The 18,930-nt window shown below is 43.2% G+C and overlaps 1 protein-coding gene and 1 non-coding gene across 4 annotated transcripts in view; one reads left to right on the top strand and one right to left on the bottom strand.

The window, feature by feature from the left end:
• Pknox2 (PBX/knotted 1 homeobox 2) overlaps window positions 1-18,930 on the bottom strand; it is a 315,376-nt gene that overhangs the window by 37,431 nt on the left and 259,015 nt on the right. For all 3 annotated transcript variants that reach the window (XM_045145311.1, XM_045145309.1, XM_045145310.1), the window contains one exon: window positions 7,853-8,041. In XM_045145311.1, the coding sequence (XP_045001246.1) occupies window positions 7,853-8,041 (189 nt within the window). The remainder of the gene's footprint in view (window positions 1-7,852; window positions 8,042-18,930) is intronic.
• On the top strand, window positions 12,157-12,262 carry LOC123459711. Its single transcript, XR_006636466.1, has one exon. It is a non-coding gene; the product is annotated as a U6 spliceosomal RNA (small nuclear RNA).

Here is an 18,930-nt window from a genome sequence, read left to right on the forward strand (position 1 = left end):
CACCAATGGCAGCAGTAGAAGCCCTGGGGGAGAATCTGTTGGCTAAGCACATGGTATTATTATCTCCTCAACTGCTTCCTCAGGGGCGCATCCGACTTCATACCCATGTGGATGCTGCTGTCTGGATCTAAACAGAACTGCTTCCTTCCAGGCCTCTCAACACTCACAGTGAGGGAAGAATCACATTTAGTGTGGTTTTATGGCATTTTCCAGCCTCCAGTCTCACATGTTTGAACTGTTCAGGACAGGTGGACCTGTGCAGAGCTGCCTGGGAAGCAGATGGAAACCCAGACGCTCCACTGGCAGAATCGAAAGCTGCCTGTGTACTGCTTAGCTGAGTTACAGAGGCTACAAGTTCCTCAGAAGAGGCAAAGCCAGAAAAGACAGTGGGTTTATAATGGCAGAGAGCTTATGCCTCCAGAGTGCCCCAAACAATACCTTTACCTCTGTGGTCATCAGCCATTCTTTCTAGACATCAGTGATCATTGGGTAAGTTTTACTCCAATCTCACTTTCAGAACAAAAAGGAAAACTTGATCAGAAGGAAGACCTTCCTAAGAAACAGGAAGGGCTCTTGGATAACTTTTGGAAGTGGAGGGTGGTGGGATACACACGAGCTGGGTGGTTATGAATCAAAATATGTGGTCTGACATCAGCTGAGAGGAGTTGTCCCTCTCCCTAGCCTCCTTCATTCTTGAATTCTGATAGGGAAAGAGCCTCAGGTGCCCAGGGAGAGAAAACTTCCACCCATGGATGAAATTTCTTGAAGAAACCGTGATGGGATGAAAAAATGAAAAGTGTGAAGGAAAAAAATAGAAAAATGACAGAAAAGTCCCTCAAGCTATCTTGGCAGTTGGAATTTTTATCTTCCTAGGATACTTTTAAAATAGGAATGAAATAGATTGTCTTGCCAAATTCCTTTCCCCTGGGGATTAAGGAAAAAACTGCCCTAGGACTCACTAGGTGGTTGGGGAAGGGGGGCCAGCGAACACAGAGCAGGGTCCCGCCACCGGCCATCCTTGCCCTGGCCACTAGGGGTCTCTGCAGATCCACTGCTTCAGACAAGCTTACCAAAGCCTCCCAAGACACAGCTCCAAGACCCACTTGCCTGGGCTGGGGGAAAGGTGGGGTGCATTCCAGTGGCCCATTGCTATAAGAATTGTTCCCACCTAGCTAGGGGATGGCCAGGGACTATATTCATGACTCTTCAGTGCTTCCTGTTGCTTTGCACAGGGCACACAGCAGAACAGTTCTTCCCTGTGTAGCTGTTCTATTGTCCTAGCTTGGCTATAGGTTTTTGAGGGAGAGTGTTTTTTTTTTTTTTTTTACTTCTCTAGCACTGCCAAGTGTTAAGTATATGACTGACAAATAAGTATATGACTGACAAATCCCACTGCCTGTATCCTCACTTTCTTTAAAGTCTTTAGCAGCTGGCCATGATGATTAACCTTAAAAGATATCCCCCTTGTAACTTTATTTGTAAGATACTCAGTGTGTGTGCAGATGAGTGGGGATGTTGCCTTTGTCCCCAGACACCCTTTCTGGAAGTCTCTTCTAACAGAGCCAGAGTCCCATCTTAGATCAAGAAAAGCTAGATTTGCACACTCAAGAAAGCCAAGCACACATAATCAAGCCACTTAATCCTGTACTGTTCCACTCCAGTTGGGGGGTTTTGTCTCAAGGGAAAGGCAGTTCAGGCCTGTGGGGACAAGCAGCAGCTGCTGCTGTTAAGGAACATTCCTTTTCAGAAGGAGAGAAGTTCTTGAGTTTCATTGGAGGCTAGGAGCTAGCAGCCAGGACAGCTCTAATGCCTGTGATGTGAATTAGGCAGCATGAACTTCTTGCTATTTTGTTTTGAGGGTATTCCTTTATATCTAAGTAGTGATCCTCTAAAGTGGATCACTTCCCCTTGTCCCCATGCCTGGGCATGGGGCAGAAGCTGGTCTTGGCTGGGTGACTGATGCCCACTCCCTTTAGCCCCCTGTCAACTTTGGAAATGCTCCCTTAAAGAAAAGGGTCTACCCTTCCCAGAGAGAGATATATTGATAAACCCCTCCAGAAGCTGCCCAAGAGTCCAAGTGCTGAAGAGCTAACTCCTTAGTAGGCCGCTAAGCTCAGCACCGCAGAAAACTGAGCTCCCTTCCTCTCCTTTCCCCTCTTGCAAATCCACTCTTGCAGCCCAGAAATCAGTTCCCTCACCTCTAGTCTCTGTATCCCAGAGCTATGATCAACCATGCTCATATTGCCCCACTTAGGACCCAGCACCCTTGCTTGCCTTTGTATATGTCATAGAGGATACTACCACATTGTAAGATCGCAGTCTCTGGGGCAGTCTACCTTAGATTCTGCCACTTAGTTGGTTGATGTGTGACCTTGGGCTTTGCTTTTCTCAGATACTCTTTTCTTGTGTGAAAAAAAGGAGAAAATAATGTGCATTTAAAATCTTGTTGCGAGGACAAATAAAATACTATACATCCAGTACCTAGTACATAATCACATTTCAAACAGGGAAACAGCTAAGGGTGACAGCCGACCTCTTCTCTGCATGTTCCCCTTTGAGCCATACAAAATATAGCTATTCATTTAATTTGTCCCCCAGTACCCTGATCCCACTGCCCATATCCTCCACTTTCTTTAAAGTCTTTCGCAGTTGGCCATGATTAACCTTAAAAGATATCCCCCTTGTAACTTTATTTGTAAGATACTCCATCCATTTTTATTTTGAGGTCAGGGACTGTGTTCCATCCATTATTGTGTCCTCAGAACTCAGCGGGCTCCATAGGTGTTTGAATGGATATGCGATGCATGAGGCAGTGACTCTCTGTCCTCTTCTCTCCGAGGATTTTGAAAGGCTCTATCCTTTACCTCTTCCCACTTCCCACTTCCCAGATTCTTTTTTTTTTTTTTTTGGCACGGAGGGGAGGGGTTGTTGTTTGTTTGTTTGTTTTATGAGGTAGGGTCTCACTCATGATGACCTGGAATTCACTATGTAGTCTCACGGTAGCCTTGAACTCACGGCGATCTTTCTACCTCTGCCTCCCAAGTGTTGGGATTAAAGGTGTGCACCACCATGCCTGGCTTATATTCCTAGATTCTTTCTGTACTAGTATTTAGAGGTGCCAGTGGCCCAATAATTCCCCCAAACCTGGCTGAAAGGTTACCTTCCCCAGAAAGTCTGCCCAAGGAACCTGCAGTTTCTCCCACCACAGTGGATAAAACTCTCCTATTGGCCACTCTAATCCATACTGAGTTTTGTCTATCCTGTTTCAGGACAGGAGCAGACCTGCTATGAATTATGTACAGGCCAGGTCTCTATGTGGGGGAAGAAGGATCACCTCAAGCAATGTATGTAGCCCATTAATTCAGAACACCTTCACTGGGCTTCCTCCTCCATTGCTGCTCTTTTCCTGTCCTTCCCAGCACTCTGGACCCTAAACATTCTATGGCTGATAAATCCATCCTAGATGCATAGCTCTTTCCTTCTGGAGTTAGAAGGTCATCCTGAAACATTTACCAGGGCCTAATACAGAATATACAGTAAGCATTCCCAAATGCTGGGCAACTGAATAAGAAATGTGGCTCAGTCTGATCTGGCTGTTCTAGAGCTGAGTCTAAATTTCCATGGAGAAAGAGGGATGATTTTCAGCTCAAGACCCAAGCAAGTGAGGTTCTCTAGTGGGATAGTTTAGTTAGTTGGTGCCCTTAGTGGACAGGAGAACACACAGATGAGTCTTGAATGAGTCTGTAGGAGGCCTGGGTGTTTGTGTCTGGGGGCAGGACAGGATGATTTCCAAGGGAGGTAGAAAGAGCTAGTTGAAGTCCTTGAAACCATTTTAAGCTCTTTTGCATGGTAGAAGCAATATCCCTGGTTCCCACCTCCATTGCACCCCCTCAGAGAAAATCCACATATAATGAAAGGCCAAGCAGGACTAGCCCAAACCATATAGAGCTTGCTGGAGGAACCAACATGGTATCTGGGAGTGGGGTTGTCAATTTTGGAAAACAAATGCCACACAAGGCTGTATGATTAGCACACAGGAAAAACCATGAGCCAGCCATTTGCAACAAAGCTGGCAGGCAGCTGACATGTTGATCTGGAGAATCCTGTTCCAGAGGGGCCATATCCCTCCTCAGGTCAGGCTGCCACACTGGGCAGCTATTTAAGGCCTTGGGGATTAAGGCTGGAAAGTGACGAATGCACGTGCACGGCACGCATGCCCCCCCCCCCCCCACACACACACACCCCACATGCCTCAACCACATGGTTTCCGCTCCTGTACTGGCTCTTGAGACCTGCCTCTCACACTGACTTAAAGTTGTTGGTCAGCGTCTCTCAGCAGCTGAGCTTCTCCTTCCTGGATGAACTTATTATGCAAGCCTTCATTATGCCTCAGGGGGACCACAGTGACAGGAGCCTGACCTGGGAACAGCATATGGCAGGTCCCGCTTACTTTGTCCCTCAAGTGCCTAGATTGCACGAGATCCCCTCCATGGTCATTCATGCTCTTCATCTCACCATGGGCACCATTCCTCTTTCTGCTCTTTCAGTCTCTGTCCTCAGCATATCTGCCCTTTGCCTCTGTCTCTCCTGTCTTTTTATCTTCATTATTTTTTTCCTGCCAATACTTCAGCCTCTCTTTGCCTACTTCCTAAGTGATGCTAACCCAATGTTTGTCCTTCCTTCACTTTCTCTTTCTTCCATCCCCCCACCTTTCGGCTCTCTCTGTGTCTTTCCCCTGTCAACTAATACCTACTGACCACTGATCATACAGAAGACCTGTGGCCACAACTGGGGTCTCAAGGCAAGTACAATATTGAAGGCATGAGCAGAAGCTTGAGCAGCTGCTTTTAGATTCATAATAAAATGATTTGCTGGCCGGGCATGGTGGCACATGCCTTTAATCCCAGCATTTGAGAGGCAGAGGTAGGAGGATTGCCATGAATTTGAGGCCACCCTGAGACTCCATAGTGAATTCCAGGTCAGCCTAAGCTAGAGTGAGACCCTACCTTGAAACACAAAAGTAGATAAATAACTAAAATTTTAAAAAAAAATTAAAAATTTGCCAATTTCAAATGTATAAAATGCATTGTCAATGCAGACAGCATGTGTTATCTAGAAAAAGAAAATGAGACTGCCACATATTTTCTCATCTTGAGTCACATGTGATGTTTGTTGCATTACTGGTGGGCCATCAGCTGAGAGAAGGAAAAATCTGTTCTGGACTGGGCATTTGGTGAATCCTTCTGAGGGGAGCAGTCTTGTCACTGCCTCTTGGAAGAGTCTGGTTTGGCTCTGCAGGAAGTGGGGGTGAAGTCAGGAAAACTTGCCTTTGAACAGGTGGACATGGAAAAATGGTTGTGGCATTTGGAGCAGTCTGGCTCCAGAAGGGAGACCAAGGTCAGATCTAGGAAGCCTTGGATGCTGGGTGGGTAGATGTGAAAGCTGGTGGCAATTGGGATCTGGATCTATGACCCACACAGACTTCAGTAATACAAATCCAACAGTTACAAGTGTGGAGCAGGGCTGAGACACACAGCCAGGGAAGCTGCCAGGGGAGGGTGGGGAAACTCCTTATTTACCTACTGAAGCCTGAGTGATGGGAGCAGTGGCAATCAGAGGAAATGAAGTGAGTTTAAGTAACACCAGGCAAGAATATTTAAGTGTCCCTTCCTCTTTCTGGGTGTGTTTCTTTGCCCAACTCTCTGAGCTCCTCTTTCCCGGGACTAAGAGGCCTTTCTGCAAGGACTCCCCAGGGCCAGCTTCTTCCTCAGGCAGGGATCTGATGGTCCCAGCAATAGGAATAAGATTTTTTTCCTCTTTTCTCAAAGCTCAGAGGCACTGAATTCTTCATGCCCCAAGAGGAACTGGTTTTGCTGGCAGCAGCTCTGATACCTGGATCATCCAGAGCCCACATTACCCTTTTCTGCAAACCCCACTTCTCCAGTAACCATGCTTCTTGCAGTGAGCTTGTCAGTCCCCGAACCTCAACTGTCAGGGACCACTGTGGCTGCTAAGCCCTCTGCCCCGCCTTCCTTCCCCAATACCTTGGTACACCCCCCAACTCCAGAGCTCAAGGTAGAGTCTGAGGGCCCAGGAGGGGAAATCCAGTGCCTCTCCAAGGACCTGATTATTTCCAAAGACTTGTGCTAATTTTCTGATATGATCCTCACATCTCTGTGAGGCACTAAATCCTCATTACTTTTCCTGACCGATGCATTCTAATTAGATCAACACTTAAAAAAAATTCACAATAGCCACAGGATGGCTTTCCATCTCATTAACTCCTCACTTATTATTTTCATGAAAATTACTGATAAAAATGTGCATCTCCATTTGGTGAGGCCTCACAGCCTCCTCAGCTCCTATCTTACATCTCTCCCATCACCGGGACTGTGCAGCATCACCATGGTAACCCACAATAATAGAAACTAATAAATTACAAACGAGATGCTCGTTGAGCAATTATTGTCCTCTTTTATGCAAGTTTCTTGCTAATTTTGATCATAAGGGAAAGTACAATAAGACTCTGAAGGAATGCATCTATTTCAAGAGAATATTAGCAAGCCGAAGCCTGGGCTGCTGTTTTTAGATCTGTAATAAAGTGATTTGGTGATTTTAAGCAACACGAGGAGGAAATAAACTTCTTGCTACATGTCTTATGCAGTACTTAATATCAAAGTTCCAGAAAGATCCCACTGGGATGTGTTTGGTGTGAGACTGAGTGTGTCTCTGGATGTTGTAAAATGTGCACAAGTGTGGATGACTTTCTCCAGGTCAGTGTTTCCTTCCCCTGGCCCTGGCCAGCCTGAGTCCTACATACAAAGGAACAGAAATGACACAGCCTCTCAGGCATTCTTCACAGCACCTCTCATTTGATCTTAGAAAGTTAACCACTTTTCCAATCCCTGGAGTTTAGGATGAGGGGCTACTTTAAGCCTCCTGGGGAGGGGGTGGTCCATGAATGCATTCTGGACTCAGTGAGAGGTGAACACAGTGGTAAGCCTACAGCTTTTGTAGATGCCAGTGAATGAGGTGTAAGGAATCACCAGTCAGATTTCTGGGTTTGTAGGTTTGGAGAAAACCTTTTGTCCAGGAGATAAGGGCCCATTCTTTCCTGTAGAGTGTAGACACCTTTTCCTTACCCACCAGTTCCTAGGATGAAGGTGGCAGGTGAACCTAGGGTGAAGGTTTGGTTGAGGTTACATTTAAGGGGACAGAAGTGCAAGGGTAGGGTGCACAAGTAGAGGACGACCAAAGAGAGGAAGTTCTGTGGAGGCTGAGTTCACCTAGTATGTGGTGAAGGATTGGAGAATGACAAGTTGCGGCAGAGCTTCCCACCCAGGAGTGCAGAGAGAGCCACCCTGCATGCCCTCTGGGAGGGGGGAGGGCTTTGGACCAATTCCCAGTTCTCCTCTACCCAAGTGTCCCATCTCTTTCAACCAAGAGCTCATTCATTTCTTGGGACATCTTGGGTCAGGAAGCCAGAATTGCTTTGAACACTGTCCCTCTTGTACCTGGTTATTTCTTAGGAGATCCTGATGTCCTGGCAGGTGACATCTATGTAGAAAAGGGACTGTGCTAGCTGGGTATGGTGGCACATGCCTGTAACTCCACAATTGAGCAAATCCTCAGCAGGAGGACTGAGAGTTTAAATCTAGACTGAGCTACATAGCAAGATCCTGTAACCAATAAAAACAAGCAAACAAAACAAAACAACAAAAGGGCTGCCTACCTGATAGAGGAGGGCCTTATGATAAAAGGAGCCAGTGAATCAAATTTCTTTGGCTAGGTTACTGTGGTCCTTCACACTTTCCTATGCATCTGGTTTGGGAGACCCAGCACTGTGTGTTACCTGTGAGTGAAGGTTTATGGAGGGCTGGTTGGGGGAGTAGGGTCCCCCAAGATCATTCCTGAGCAGGTTATCGCTGTGCATCTTGGTTTTGAGGCAGGTGATGTAACGGTTGCAAAAGTCCTTGCAGAGTTCATTGACTTTCTCTAACTCCAGCAGGTGAATCCTCAAGACTTGGATTGCCTTCACCATCTGGGGAGAGGAGGAGATGTAAGCCCAGGTTTCTGTATGACACTCCCCTCCCTGCCCAGCCACCAGACCCCAACCTCAACAGGGGGCAGGTGCTCATCCCTGGCTTTTTCCTATCCACATGATTTAAACTCTCCTTATGTGAGTTAAGACTAATTTGCTGATTGTTCACTTGCTTTTAGCTCACTGTGATCACAGCTGTTGTTGAGGCAGCCCTGGCCTGAGCAGTAGAAAGCCAGGTCTGAACTCCAGGCCTGCCATGCATTATCTATGTGATCTTGAAAGTTGCTTAAGCAATGGGGATAATTATACTCTCCCCAATAACTTTACAGGTTTATTGAGGAATCACAGAGGGGATGTGTATGATAATATGGTATAAAATGTGAAGGACTGAACATAGCAAGAAAGACTAAAATTAGAGGTTCTTTTAAATGCCCCCAGAGGTCAGGGGTTGTTTATTCTTAAACTTATATTCGGTGAGCTTCAAGTGATAGAGGCTGTTTTTTTTCCCCTTGATGTTTGCTGACAGACTGCATAATCCAGCATGATCTAACTGGGCACTGGGAACCAACTGTTGGCTATCTCTGTCCTTCATTTTATATGATTTATATGATTTTATATGATTATGGCACAAGTGCCTGTTGTTCCTTCAGATGGATATTCCTAACCTTAATGTGGCTGGAAGCTACTTTGCAATTGAAGCTTTACTCTTAGTTGTTGTTATTAGGGTATTGTATTTTGTTCATTTTTTATAAGTTATTTATTTGAGAGAGAGAGAGAGAGGAAGAAAGAGGCAGGCAGAGTGACAGAGAATGGATGCGCCAGGGTCTCGAGTCACTGCAAAGGAACTACAGACACATGTACCATCTTGTACATCTGGCTTTCTGAGGGTACTGGGGAATTGAACTTGGGTCCTTTGATGTTGCTGGCAAGCGCCTTAACCACTAAGCAATCTTTCCCAGTTCTTATTGTATTCTTTTGAGACAGAGTGCCTGCCATGAGGGCTGGCTTTGAACTGTTTGGCTGAGGATGATCTTAAACCCCTCACCCTCCTCCTTCCATCTCCTGAGTGCTGGGATTACAAATGTGCACCACTACACTAGCTTTGGTTATTAGCATAAAAGAAAATAATATAGAAGGTGTAGAACACAGAAAAAAAGTTAAAAACAAAACCGGTCTTTGATCCAATCATCTTAAAAGAAAATTTTTTGACCAACTTTCAGTAACCTTGTACATACAATTCTCTTTTCTGGTCAGATATATTTTTCAAACAGCCTTTTACTTTAAATTTATTTTCAAGGAGACAGAGAGAGAGAGTGTAAGTGAGCAGAAATGGGGATACCAGGGCCTCTTGCCATTGCAAACAAACTCCAGACATGAGCACCATTTTGTGCATCTAGCTTTACATGGGTACTAAGGAATCAAACTCAGGTCAATGGCCTTCATAAGCAAACATCTTTAACCACTGGTCCATTTCTCCAGCCCCAAGATATATTTTTCTAAGTGTCAGAATTGTTTACTCTGTTCTGTCCTCTAGGCTGTGAGCTTTGGGAAGGCAGAGATGATGTCTAATTTGTTTTCCATGTTATCTTCCACAGCAATGCATATGGATATGGAATATTTATTGAATGGGTAAGAATTAGAGCATATATATATATATATATATATATATATATATATACACATATATATATGTATATATATATATATACACACACACATATATATATAGTTTTTATTTTATTTTATTTTCCGGGATAGGGTGTCACTCCAGCCCAGGCTGATCTGGAATTCACTATGTAGTCTCAGGGTGGCCTTGAACTCCCAGCAATTCTTCTACCTCTGCCTCCTGAGAGCTGGGATAAAAGGCATGTGCCACCATGCTAGGCTTAGAGTAAATATATTTTTATTTGTTACATATTAGTCATATTATATTCAAATTTTGTTTTATTTGAAAAAAAGTGGGGCTGGGGAGATGGCTTAGCAGTTAAAGGTACTTGCTTGCAAAGCTTGCAAGCCTGGGGTCAATTACCTAGCTACCCACATGAAACCAGATGGGCACTCATTTGCAGTGACAAGAGACTTGTAAATGTTCATAACCATCCCCCCCCCCAAATTAAGTTAAATTAAAGAAGAAACAGTTACAGAATGAGGCAGGAGGTATCTGATGCAGTGGTAAACATTTGCTTAAGTATGGATGAGCCCTGGCTTTGATTACACACACACACACACACACACACACACAAAGTGTACAACCTTGTTCCCTGTTTCTGCATTATTTCCTTAGGATTAATTCCCAAGAGTGATAGAGAAAACAATCCATCATCCATCTATCTGTCTATCTGTCTGTCTATCTATCTATCTATCTATCTATCTATCTATCTATTCTTATTTGACTCATGAGAAATAGTGCCAAATTGCTTTTCCACAGGGGGTTCTTCAAATGGTGCTGTAGTAATTGCATATCCATAAGCAAGCAAGTGACAACAAAACCCTAATTTAAACCTCACAGCTAATACAAAAAAATTAATTCAAATGGTTCAGAGACCCAAATATAAGATACAAGAAAAAACAATAGGAGAAAATTTCTGGTTCAGGGTTTGACAAAGAGATCTTAGGCTCAATGCTCAAACTATAATCCATAAAGAAAAAATGATTTGCTTGTCAAAAACAAAAAATGCCTACTCTTTAAAAGACCCTGTGAAGAAGGTAAAAATACTGGAATAAGAGAGTATTGGGCTGGAGAGATGGCTTAGCGGTTAAGCACTTGCCTGTGAAGCCTAAGGACCCTGGTTCGAGGCTCGATTCCCCAGGTTCCACGTTAGCCAGATGCACAAGGGGGTGCATGCTTCTGGAGTTCGTTTGAAGAGGCTAGAAGCTCTGATGTGCCCATTCTCTCACTCTCTCTCTTTCTCTCTCTCTCTCTGTCTCTTTCTCTCTCTGTCACTCTCAAATAAATAAATAAAAATGAACAAAAAATTTTTTTGAAAAAGAGAGTATTTACAAACCATATATTTAAGAAACATGACCTGTATCTAGAATATATAAAGAACTCTCAAAATTAAAGAGTAAAATAACAAGCAAGCCAGTTTGATCATGGGCACAAGGCATGGTCAGACATTTCACTAAAGAAGATATACATATGGCAAGTGGGCACATAAAAGGGTACTCAATGTCATTAGAGAAATGCAAATCAAAACCGCAGTGAGCTCCATCAATGCATGCATAAGCACAGTTTCAAGTAAAAGGTGCTGACCGCAATGCTGATAGAGGTACTGGGTGGAGGCCACTTGTACATTGCTGGTGGGTGCATGAATGATCCTTAGCTGTTAATGAAAGTTCCTACAAAACTAAGCATGTGCTTACCATGAGATCCAGCAATTGTATTTATGTGTATGTATTCCAGAGAAACAAAAATGTACATTCATCCAAACACATATACCTGAATGTTTGAGGCAGCTTTATTTCTAATGGCCTCAGATGAAACAGTGGTACATCCATACCATGGACTACTTATTTAACAATTAAAAAAAAAAAAGAAATGAACTATTGTAGGCTTAGCAATTTGAATGGCTCTAAGGAAATTATGAGAGAAAAAAAATCAGTCTCAAAGGATTATATACTAACTATAGGATGCCATTTGTATAGCATCCTTGAAATGACAAAATCAGAGGGAGGACAGAATGAATAGTGGTTGACAACAGTGGAGTGCAGGAGAGGGGGAGAAACTATTCTGTACCTTGACTATAGTGTGTTGACATGAAACTGAACATGAACAAAATTTCATACAACTTGGTACACATATGTGTACACATATGTGAGTGCATGTAGAAATAGTGAAATCTGAATAAGGCTGGTAGATTATTTCTGCTAGTAAAATTATGCTTGGATTATGCAAGAATAGAATCAGGATATCACATGATAATTCTTACAAATGCATGTCTATTTATGATTTTATAAAATTAAACAGTTAGCTGGCTGCAGTGGCGCTTTAATTCCAGCACTTGGGAGGCAGAGGTAGGAGGATCTCTGTGAGTTCAAGGTCACCCTGAGACTACATAGTGAATTCCAGGTTAGTCTGGCTACAGTGAGACCCTACCTCAAAAAACAAAACAAGAATAATTAGTACTTGTTTTGTCAGTACATATTGGAACAACACAGAAAAGATTGGCATGGCCCCTGCACAAAGATGATGTGGAACTTTGTGAAGCATTCCATACTTTTTCTCACCAGGAGTGCAAGAAAGTTCTACCTATTCTATACCCTTGCTATCAGTGCAATCTTTCCTTTTTAGCACTTTTGGCAAGGACATATTTCCTGTATAGTGCATGTGTTCATCTTCTTTTTCATCATATTTTATTAACAGACAGTATTTTTCTGTAGAAATATGAATGAATGGCTGCAATTTTAACACAGCTGATAATTAACAGGTATCTAGTCACTAAAAAATAAACACCTAAAAATAAATCATAATAAAAATAATTAGCAGAGTATTAGGTGCTTAGTAGATACTTGTTAAATAGATAGCAACACTCAAACATTTTTTTTATTCTTACTAAGTCTCTGTCACTAGGTTTAGCTCAATCCATGCCTTACCTTAATTATTCTACATAATACCCTCTCCAGGTAAGTACCCCATTACCCATTATTTTTATAGTTGAAGAAAATGAAGTCCCAAGATATTTTTTCTTGTTTTATTTTTGAGGTAGGATCTCACTCTAGCCCAGGCTGACTTGGAATTCACTATGTTGTCTCAGGCTGGCCTCGAACTCACAGTGATCCTCATACCTTTGATTCCCAACTGCTGGGATTAAAGGTGTGTACCACCATCACACCTGGCTAATATTTTTCTTTCTTTTTTTTTTTTTTGGTTTTTTGAGGTAGGGTCTCACTCTGGTCCAGGCTGACCTGGAATTAACTCTGTCATCTCAGGGTGGCCTTGAACTCATGGCAATCCTCCTACCTCTGCCTCCCGAGTGCTGGGATTAAAGGCGTGTGCCACCACGCCCGGCTATTTTTCTTTCTTAAATTCACACAACTGGTAAATGATATGAAGTCATATAGACCACTCCAGAGCCTAAGTTGCTTCACCCTTATCCATACTCTCAGAATCCATGTGGTAGAAAAAAATGCCAGTACAAAGGGTGAATGGGAAATAAAAAGGTTGGGGGTAGATGGTTCTGAAGGAAGTGGCTCAGTGACAGGAAGTGTGGGGTTCTGGGAAAACTGAAAGCTTTTGGGATTAGAGATTATGATTTCCAACATGCTTTGGTTGCAGGACACTGAGAAAATCAAGCAGCAACTGAGCTGGAAGCCTCCTTGCTCCTAGCAGTCCCAGTGCTGGCAAGTGCTATGCAGGCTGCTGGGGGAAAAGTTGTCAACAACTTTACCCCACAGTGGATCTCTGAGCTACCCAACTCAGCCGCCAGATAAGAGGAACCCACTGTGCAGTAGTGGCATGGCTGCTATGGGGTGACCAATGGCTCTCTCCTTGGATTTGTGACCTGCTCCATAGGAGGGAACTCACAATGGGTCAAAAGCCTATGGTTGGGAAGGGTGTAGGTCCTAGGAGGGAAGGTGCTATTGTTGTTTAGATAAATAGATACATTGTGCCCTCTTAGTACTTCTGTTTATGCCCATAGATTAGTGCTGCTCTTGCATTTGGCCAGAGAAGCTTCATTTTCTGAGAATGTGACTGTTGAGTTTTCAGTGCTAAATGAGATCAATATTGCCTCCCCCCATCAAGGTTCAGGAAACATTGTAGAAGAGGGGGCAGAAGGAATGTGAGAGCCAGAGGATGGCAAGGAGTGCTTTGGAATGCTGTCTTCCAGACATGAAGTGTTTGCTGTGTTCATGACTTCACAGTGGCTGTTGATATCTACACGAGACCTGCACAAGCTCGTATTCATCAACATTCTGTCATGGGCAGGAGCTCTCTGTACTCTCTCCTTTCTCCTTTTCTAAAGTGCTTTAATTTTTATCTCTAATCTATAGAATTGCTCTAAATTTTTCAGGTCCATTTCATTTTCTGATTTCCTGAACAGGCTTCTGACCTCAGTGCTTTGATGTGAGGGAAGGCTTACATGTAAAATGTCCCCAATAGGCTCATGTGTATTGAATGGTTCCCAGCTCATGACAGTTTGGGAAAATTGTGTAGCCTTTGGAAGGTGGAGCCTCACTGGAGGAAGTGTGTCACTGGGGGTGGGCTTTGGGGTAAATAGCCCAGTTCTAAGTCCTATCCTTAGACTACTACCTTCTGGCTTATGATATGTGAAAATATGAGCAGGTTTCCTGCTTGTGCCATGCTTTTCCCACAATTATGGAACTTCCCCTCAAAACTGTAAGCAGAAATAAACCTTTTCCTTCTGTAAGCTGCTTCTGGCTTGGTGTTTTGTCCTGGCAATGAAAAGGGAACTGCTATAGACACCTTCAAGGTGATCTGGACTACCCAAGTGTATTGGCTCATGTCTGTAGTCCCAGCTCTCAGGAGGATCACAAAATCACTGTGAGTTTGAGGCCAGTCTGGCATCCAGAGTAAGTTCTAGGATAGCTTGGGCTAGTGAGATTCTGCTTCAAAATGCAAACAAACAAAAAGATGGTCTGGACCAGCCTGTAGGTGAGTGTAAAGTGTGAACCATCCTCTCTTCTAGGTCATCCCTGCCACTGGGAGATGATGTCATTACCCTGGACTGTTTCTGTGTTCCCTCTATGTGCTGATTAAGAAGTTCTTCCTTACACATGACCCAAATCTCTCTTGCCTTAATGGAAAGGGTTTGCTCAGCTTTCTGTAGGCATCAAGGATATATAGTGCCTCCCTTGACCCAATTTTTTCTTTTAGGTTTATCCATACATTGGACCATTCACCTGTCTTGAATACATTGTTCAACTATTCTTCTCCAGACAAAATAAACCTCATCTTAATCATTTTTCTATTTATCTCCCTCCCTTTCCTCCTAGCTTTTGTTCTTTTCTTTATTCTCTTAGCTTTCATTAGCAAGACCATTCTGCTTTTTTTGGTGGTGGGTGGGGGACAGTTTGCTGGAGATGAAGCCAAGGCCACTCACATGCTAGGCAAGTATCTTACCACTAATTTGTATCCACATCCCTTTCTTCATTTGAAAATTTTTTACATGTGTTGGGGGTCTGGGAGATTAAGCAATGGTTAAAGGTGCTTGCTTGCAAGCCTGCTGACTCAAGCTAGATCCTTCTCAGAGTGCAGATGAAACTGGATGCAAAGTTGTGCATCATTGCTTCTGTAATACCAATGAGCCTCTGGTATGGGAGGCAGAGGCAAGAGACTCTGGAAGTTTGCGAGCTGCAGTGGCAAAAACAATGAGAGAAACCTTTTTCCAAAAGAAGGTAAAAGGAGAGAAAAACGTCCTAAGGTTTCTCTCTGACTTCCACATGGGTGCCATGGCCTGTGTATGCCCATACATACACACACACCAGACATACACACATATACATACACAGGTAAATATTAAAACATTCTATGTGGGTACACATTGAGGTATGTGTGCCTGTATGTATGTATGTTCATATGTATGGATGAATGTGTGTGTGTGCAGGTACATGTGCACAAAGAGGCCAAGAGTTGACATCAGTGTCTTCCTCAATTGCTTCTCACCTTATATTTTTAGATGGACTCTCTTCCCGAATCTACAGCTCACTCATTCTGCTATGATAGCTAGCTAGAAATCCCCAGGGACCCTCCTGTCTTTAACTCCCCCATACTGGGATTATTGATATGTGTGGTAGTTTGATTCAGGTGTCCCCCATAAATTTAGGTATTCTAAATGCTAGTTTCCTCAGCTGATAGCAATTGGAAATTAAAGCCTCCTGGAGGTGGTGAATTGTTGGGGGTTGGCTAATGGGTGTTATAACCAGTTTCCCCATGCCAGTGTTTGGCACATTCTCCTGTTGCTATTGTCCACCTTATGTTGGCCAGGGGGTGATGTCCACCCTTTGCTCATGCCATAGTTCTCCCTGCATAATGGAGCTCCCCCTTCCCCAGCCTGTAAGCCAAAAATAAACCTCTTTGTTCCCCACAAGCTGCTCTTGGTTGGATGATTTCTGCCAGTAATGCAAGCCTGACTGCAACACCCTGCTACCATACCCAGCTTTTACATAGGTGTTGTGGATCTGAACCCAGGTCCTTGAGTTGGCAAGCACTTTACCAACTGAGCCATCTCCCCAGTTTCCTTATTTTGCTTTTTTTTTTGTTTTTTCAGTAGGATCTCACTGTAGCCCAGACCAGGAATTCACTATGTAGTCTCAGGGTGGCCTTGAACTAATGGCAATCCTCCTACCTTTGCCGCCTAAGTGCTGAGACTAAAGGCATGTGCCACCACAACTGGCTTTATTCTGCATTTTTGATCAACACTTTATTTTAAAATCTTTTTGTAAATGAAGACACATATACATATATAAACATACACATACATGTACATACAGAAAAAGTATACATCTCTATTCATTTAAGTATACAATCAATATATATCTGTTATGCAAAAGCCCACAAATATAGATAGATTAAACAAAAGAAAAAATAAAACTTATATCCAGAATGTTTGCTCAAATCCAGGACATGCACAATATATTTAAACTGTTGTGTAGGGGCCAAAAGTAGACATATCCTGGGGTCTGGTAGAGCACAGCTGAAGGATTACTTTTTTATGGGCTAATAGAATTGGTTTAAAGATTTAAGAAGGCGGAGTAAATCATAATGGTACTCTGAGGCAATGAATATGTAGGACCTCTTTAGTATTAGAAGAAATGCTGAGCAATGCTGAGCATGGGAGCAGGAGGGCTGCACACAAAGCAGGAAACCTCTGGGATGCACTGTGACACAGCCTGGATTTGAGGCCAGGCCTAACTGGTTGCTCTTTTGGTGCCAATGGGCATGTTCCAGGAGGGTTTTCTCTCCTTCCTTCCTTCCTTCCTCTTTTTTTTTTTTTTTTTTTTTAAAGTAGGGTCTTGCTCTAGCTCAGGCTAACCTGGAATTCACTATGAAGTCTCAGGGTGGCCTTGAACTCACAGTGATCCTCCTACCTCTGCCTCCTTAGTGGCGGGGACTAAAGGTGCACACCACCATATCCAGCAACTCACAGGATTTAGTAAAGGCTAACAGGCAGTAATGTTAAAATGTTTTGTAAACTACAGGAAACCAAATGCATTTATTATTTTTGTTTTGTTTTGTGAGACAAGATTTCATGTAGCCTAGGCTGGCTTTGAATTCCTTATATAGACAAGAATGGCCTTGAACTTTTTTTCTTCCCAGTTTTGGATGTGTATGTATGCACACGCATGTGCACACTTGCAAGGGAACAGGGGAGTGCAGGTGCATCATGCCTCAGTACATGTGTGGATGTCAGTGGACAAGCTCAGGCATGTCTTCCCCTTCCACCTTATTTGATGCAGAGTTTCTCATTGTTCACACCTTCATTCACCAGTCTATCTGGCCTGAGAGCCTCCCAGAAGTCCTCCTGTCTCTGCTTCCCAACTCATTCCACCTCTCATCTTGTTCTTAGACTCACACTACAGTTTCCAGCTTTACATGGATTTTGGGAACCCAAGCTTAGATACTCAGGCTTTTGAGGCAAACACTTTATCCACTGAGCCATCTATACTGTCTGAATGAATAACCTTGAACTTTTTATATTGCCTTTCTATCTCCTGACTGCCCTAATGCACAGGTTTAAAAAATTAAAAATTCTCTGAGCCAGGTGTGGTGGCTCATGTCTGTAATCCCAGCACTTGGGAGACTAAGGTAGGAGGATTGTCATGAGTTTGAGTCTAGCCGGGGCTAGTGTGAGACCCTGCCTCTAAAGCATACACACACACACACACACACACACACACACACACACACAAAATCTCCTTTAATAATTTCTCATACCCATCAGCTTTCCTGTTGCTACCCTATACTCAACCATGGGGAAAACAATTCCTGGAGGTTTTTCCCTCCTATATTTGTGTTTAGTAAAGCATTTTCTATCCTACTTTGTATTTCACCTTTCTGCCTCAAAGTCAGAACAATTGCTGATTTATTAAACAAATTTTATAAATGATTTTGGTTATGTAAAGTTATTCTGAGTCTTATAGAGCAATATGATGACACTTAATTTAATATCTTACCAGCTATCATGAATGTGTCCTTAATTCCCATTTTCCAAGTTTTGTTCTCTTACAGCATCTCTCTCCTTCACTCTCAAGTTATTGTAAAACCTGAGTAAGATCATATGTGCACATGTTCTGGGTATATAGTAGCTATTTATTAAATGTCACTGTCTCATACCACTGCAGTCCCCTCTCCACTTTCAAACCCTTTTCTAAATGGTTGGTTGCCTCTCTTGTAGGACCTGGCCTCTTCATTTGATAATAAGTGGCTCCTTCCCTCTCAAAACATTTGTATACAAAACAGTTTACACTTTGCAAAAGGCTTCTCTTTTTGTTATCTCATTTGAGTTGCCTCACCTCTGGGATACTGGCAGGATTATCATTCTACTAGAGATAAGGAAATGGCAGCTCAGAGCTTAGATAGCTATTCCATTCCTTGCCTTCGGGGCAAGTTTCTTCCCACACTCTTCTTAGTCTTCTGCAAATTGGAAAGCCAGACTGCTCATTTAGGGAAGAAGGAGTTTATAAACATACATTCCTTAATGTGATCTGGCATTTCCTACAGTCATGACGTGGCCCAAGTTAAATTCCAATCAGGAATTTTCCAGCCTAGGCCAGTTTGGCTTGGCCAGTTTGAAGTGCAGGGTCAGTAGCATAAAAAGGAACATGGAAGAAAGGTGGCTGTGAGAGGCCAGAGAACTGCCAGATGATGGGGGACTGAAAGAACATGAGGCATAACATGTTAAATCACTTCTGCTTCGACAGCATCAGAA

This window comes from Jaculus jaculus, chromosome 3 (genome assembly GCF_020740685.1).
Source record: "Jaculus jaculus isolate mJacJac1 chromosome 3, mJacJac1.mat.Y.cur, whole genome shotgun sequence".
NCBI lineage: Eukaryota > Metazoa > Chordata > Mammalia > Rodentia > Dipodidae > Jaculus > Jaculus jaculus.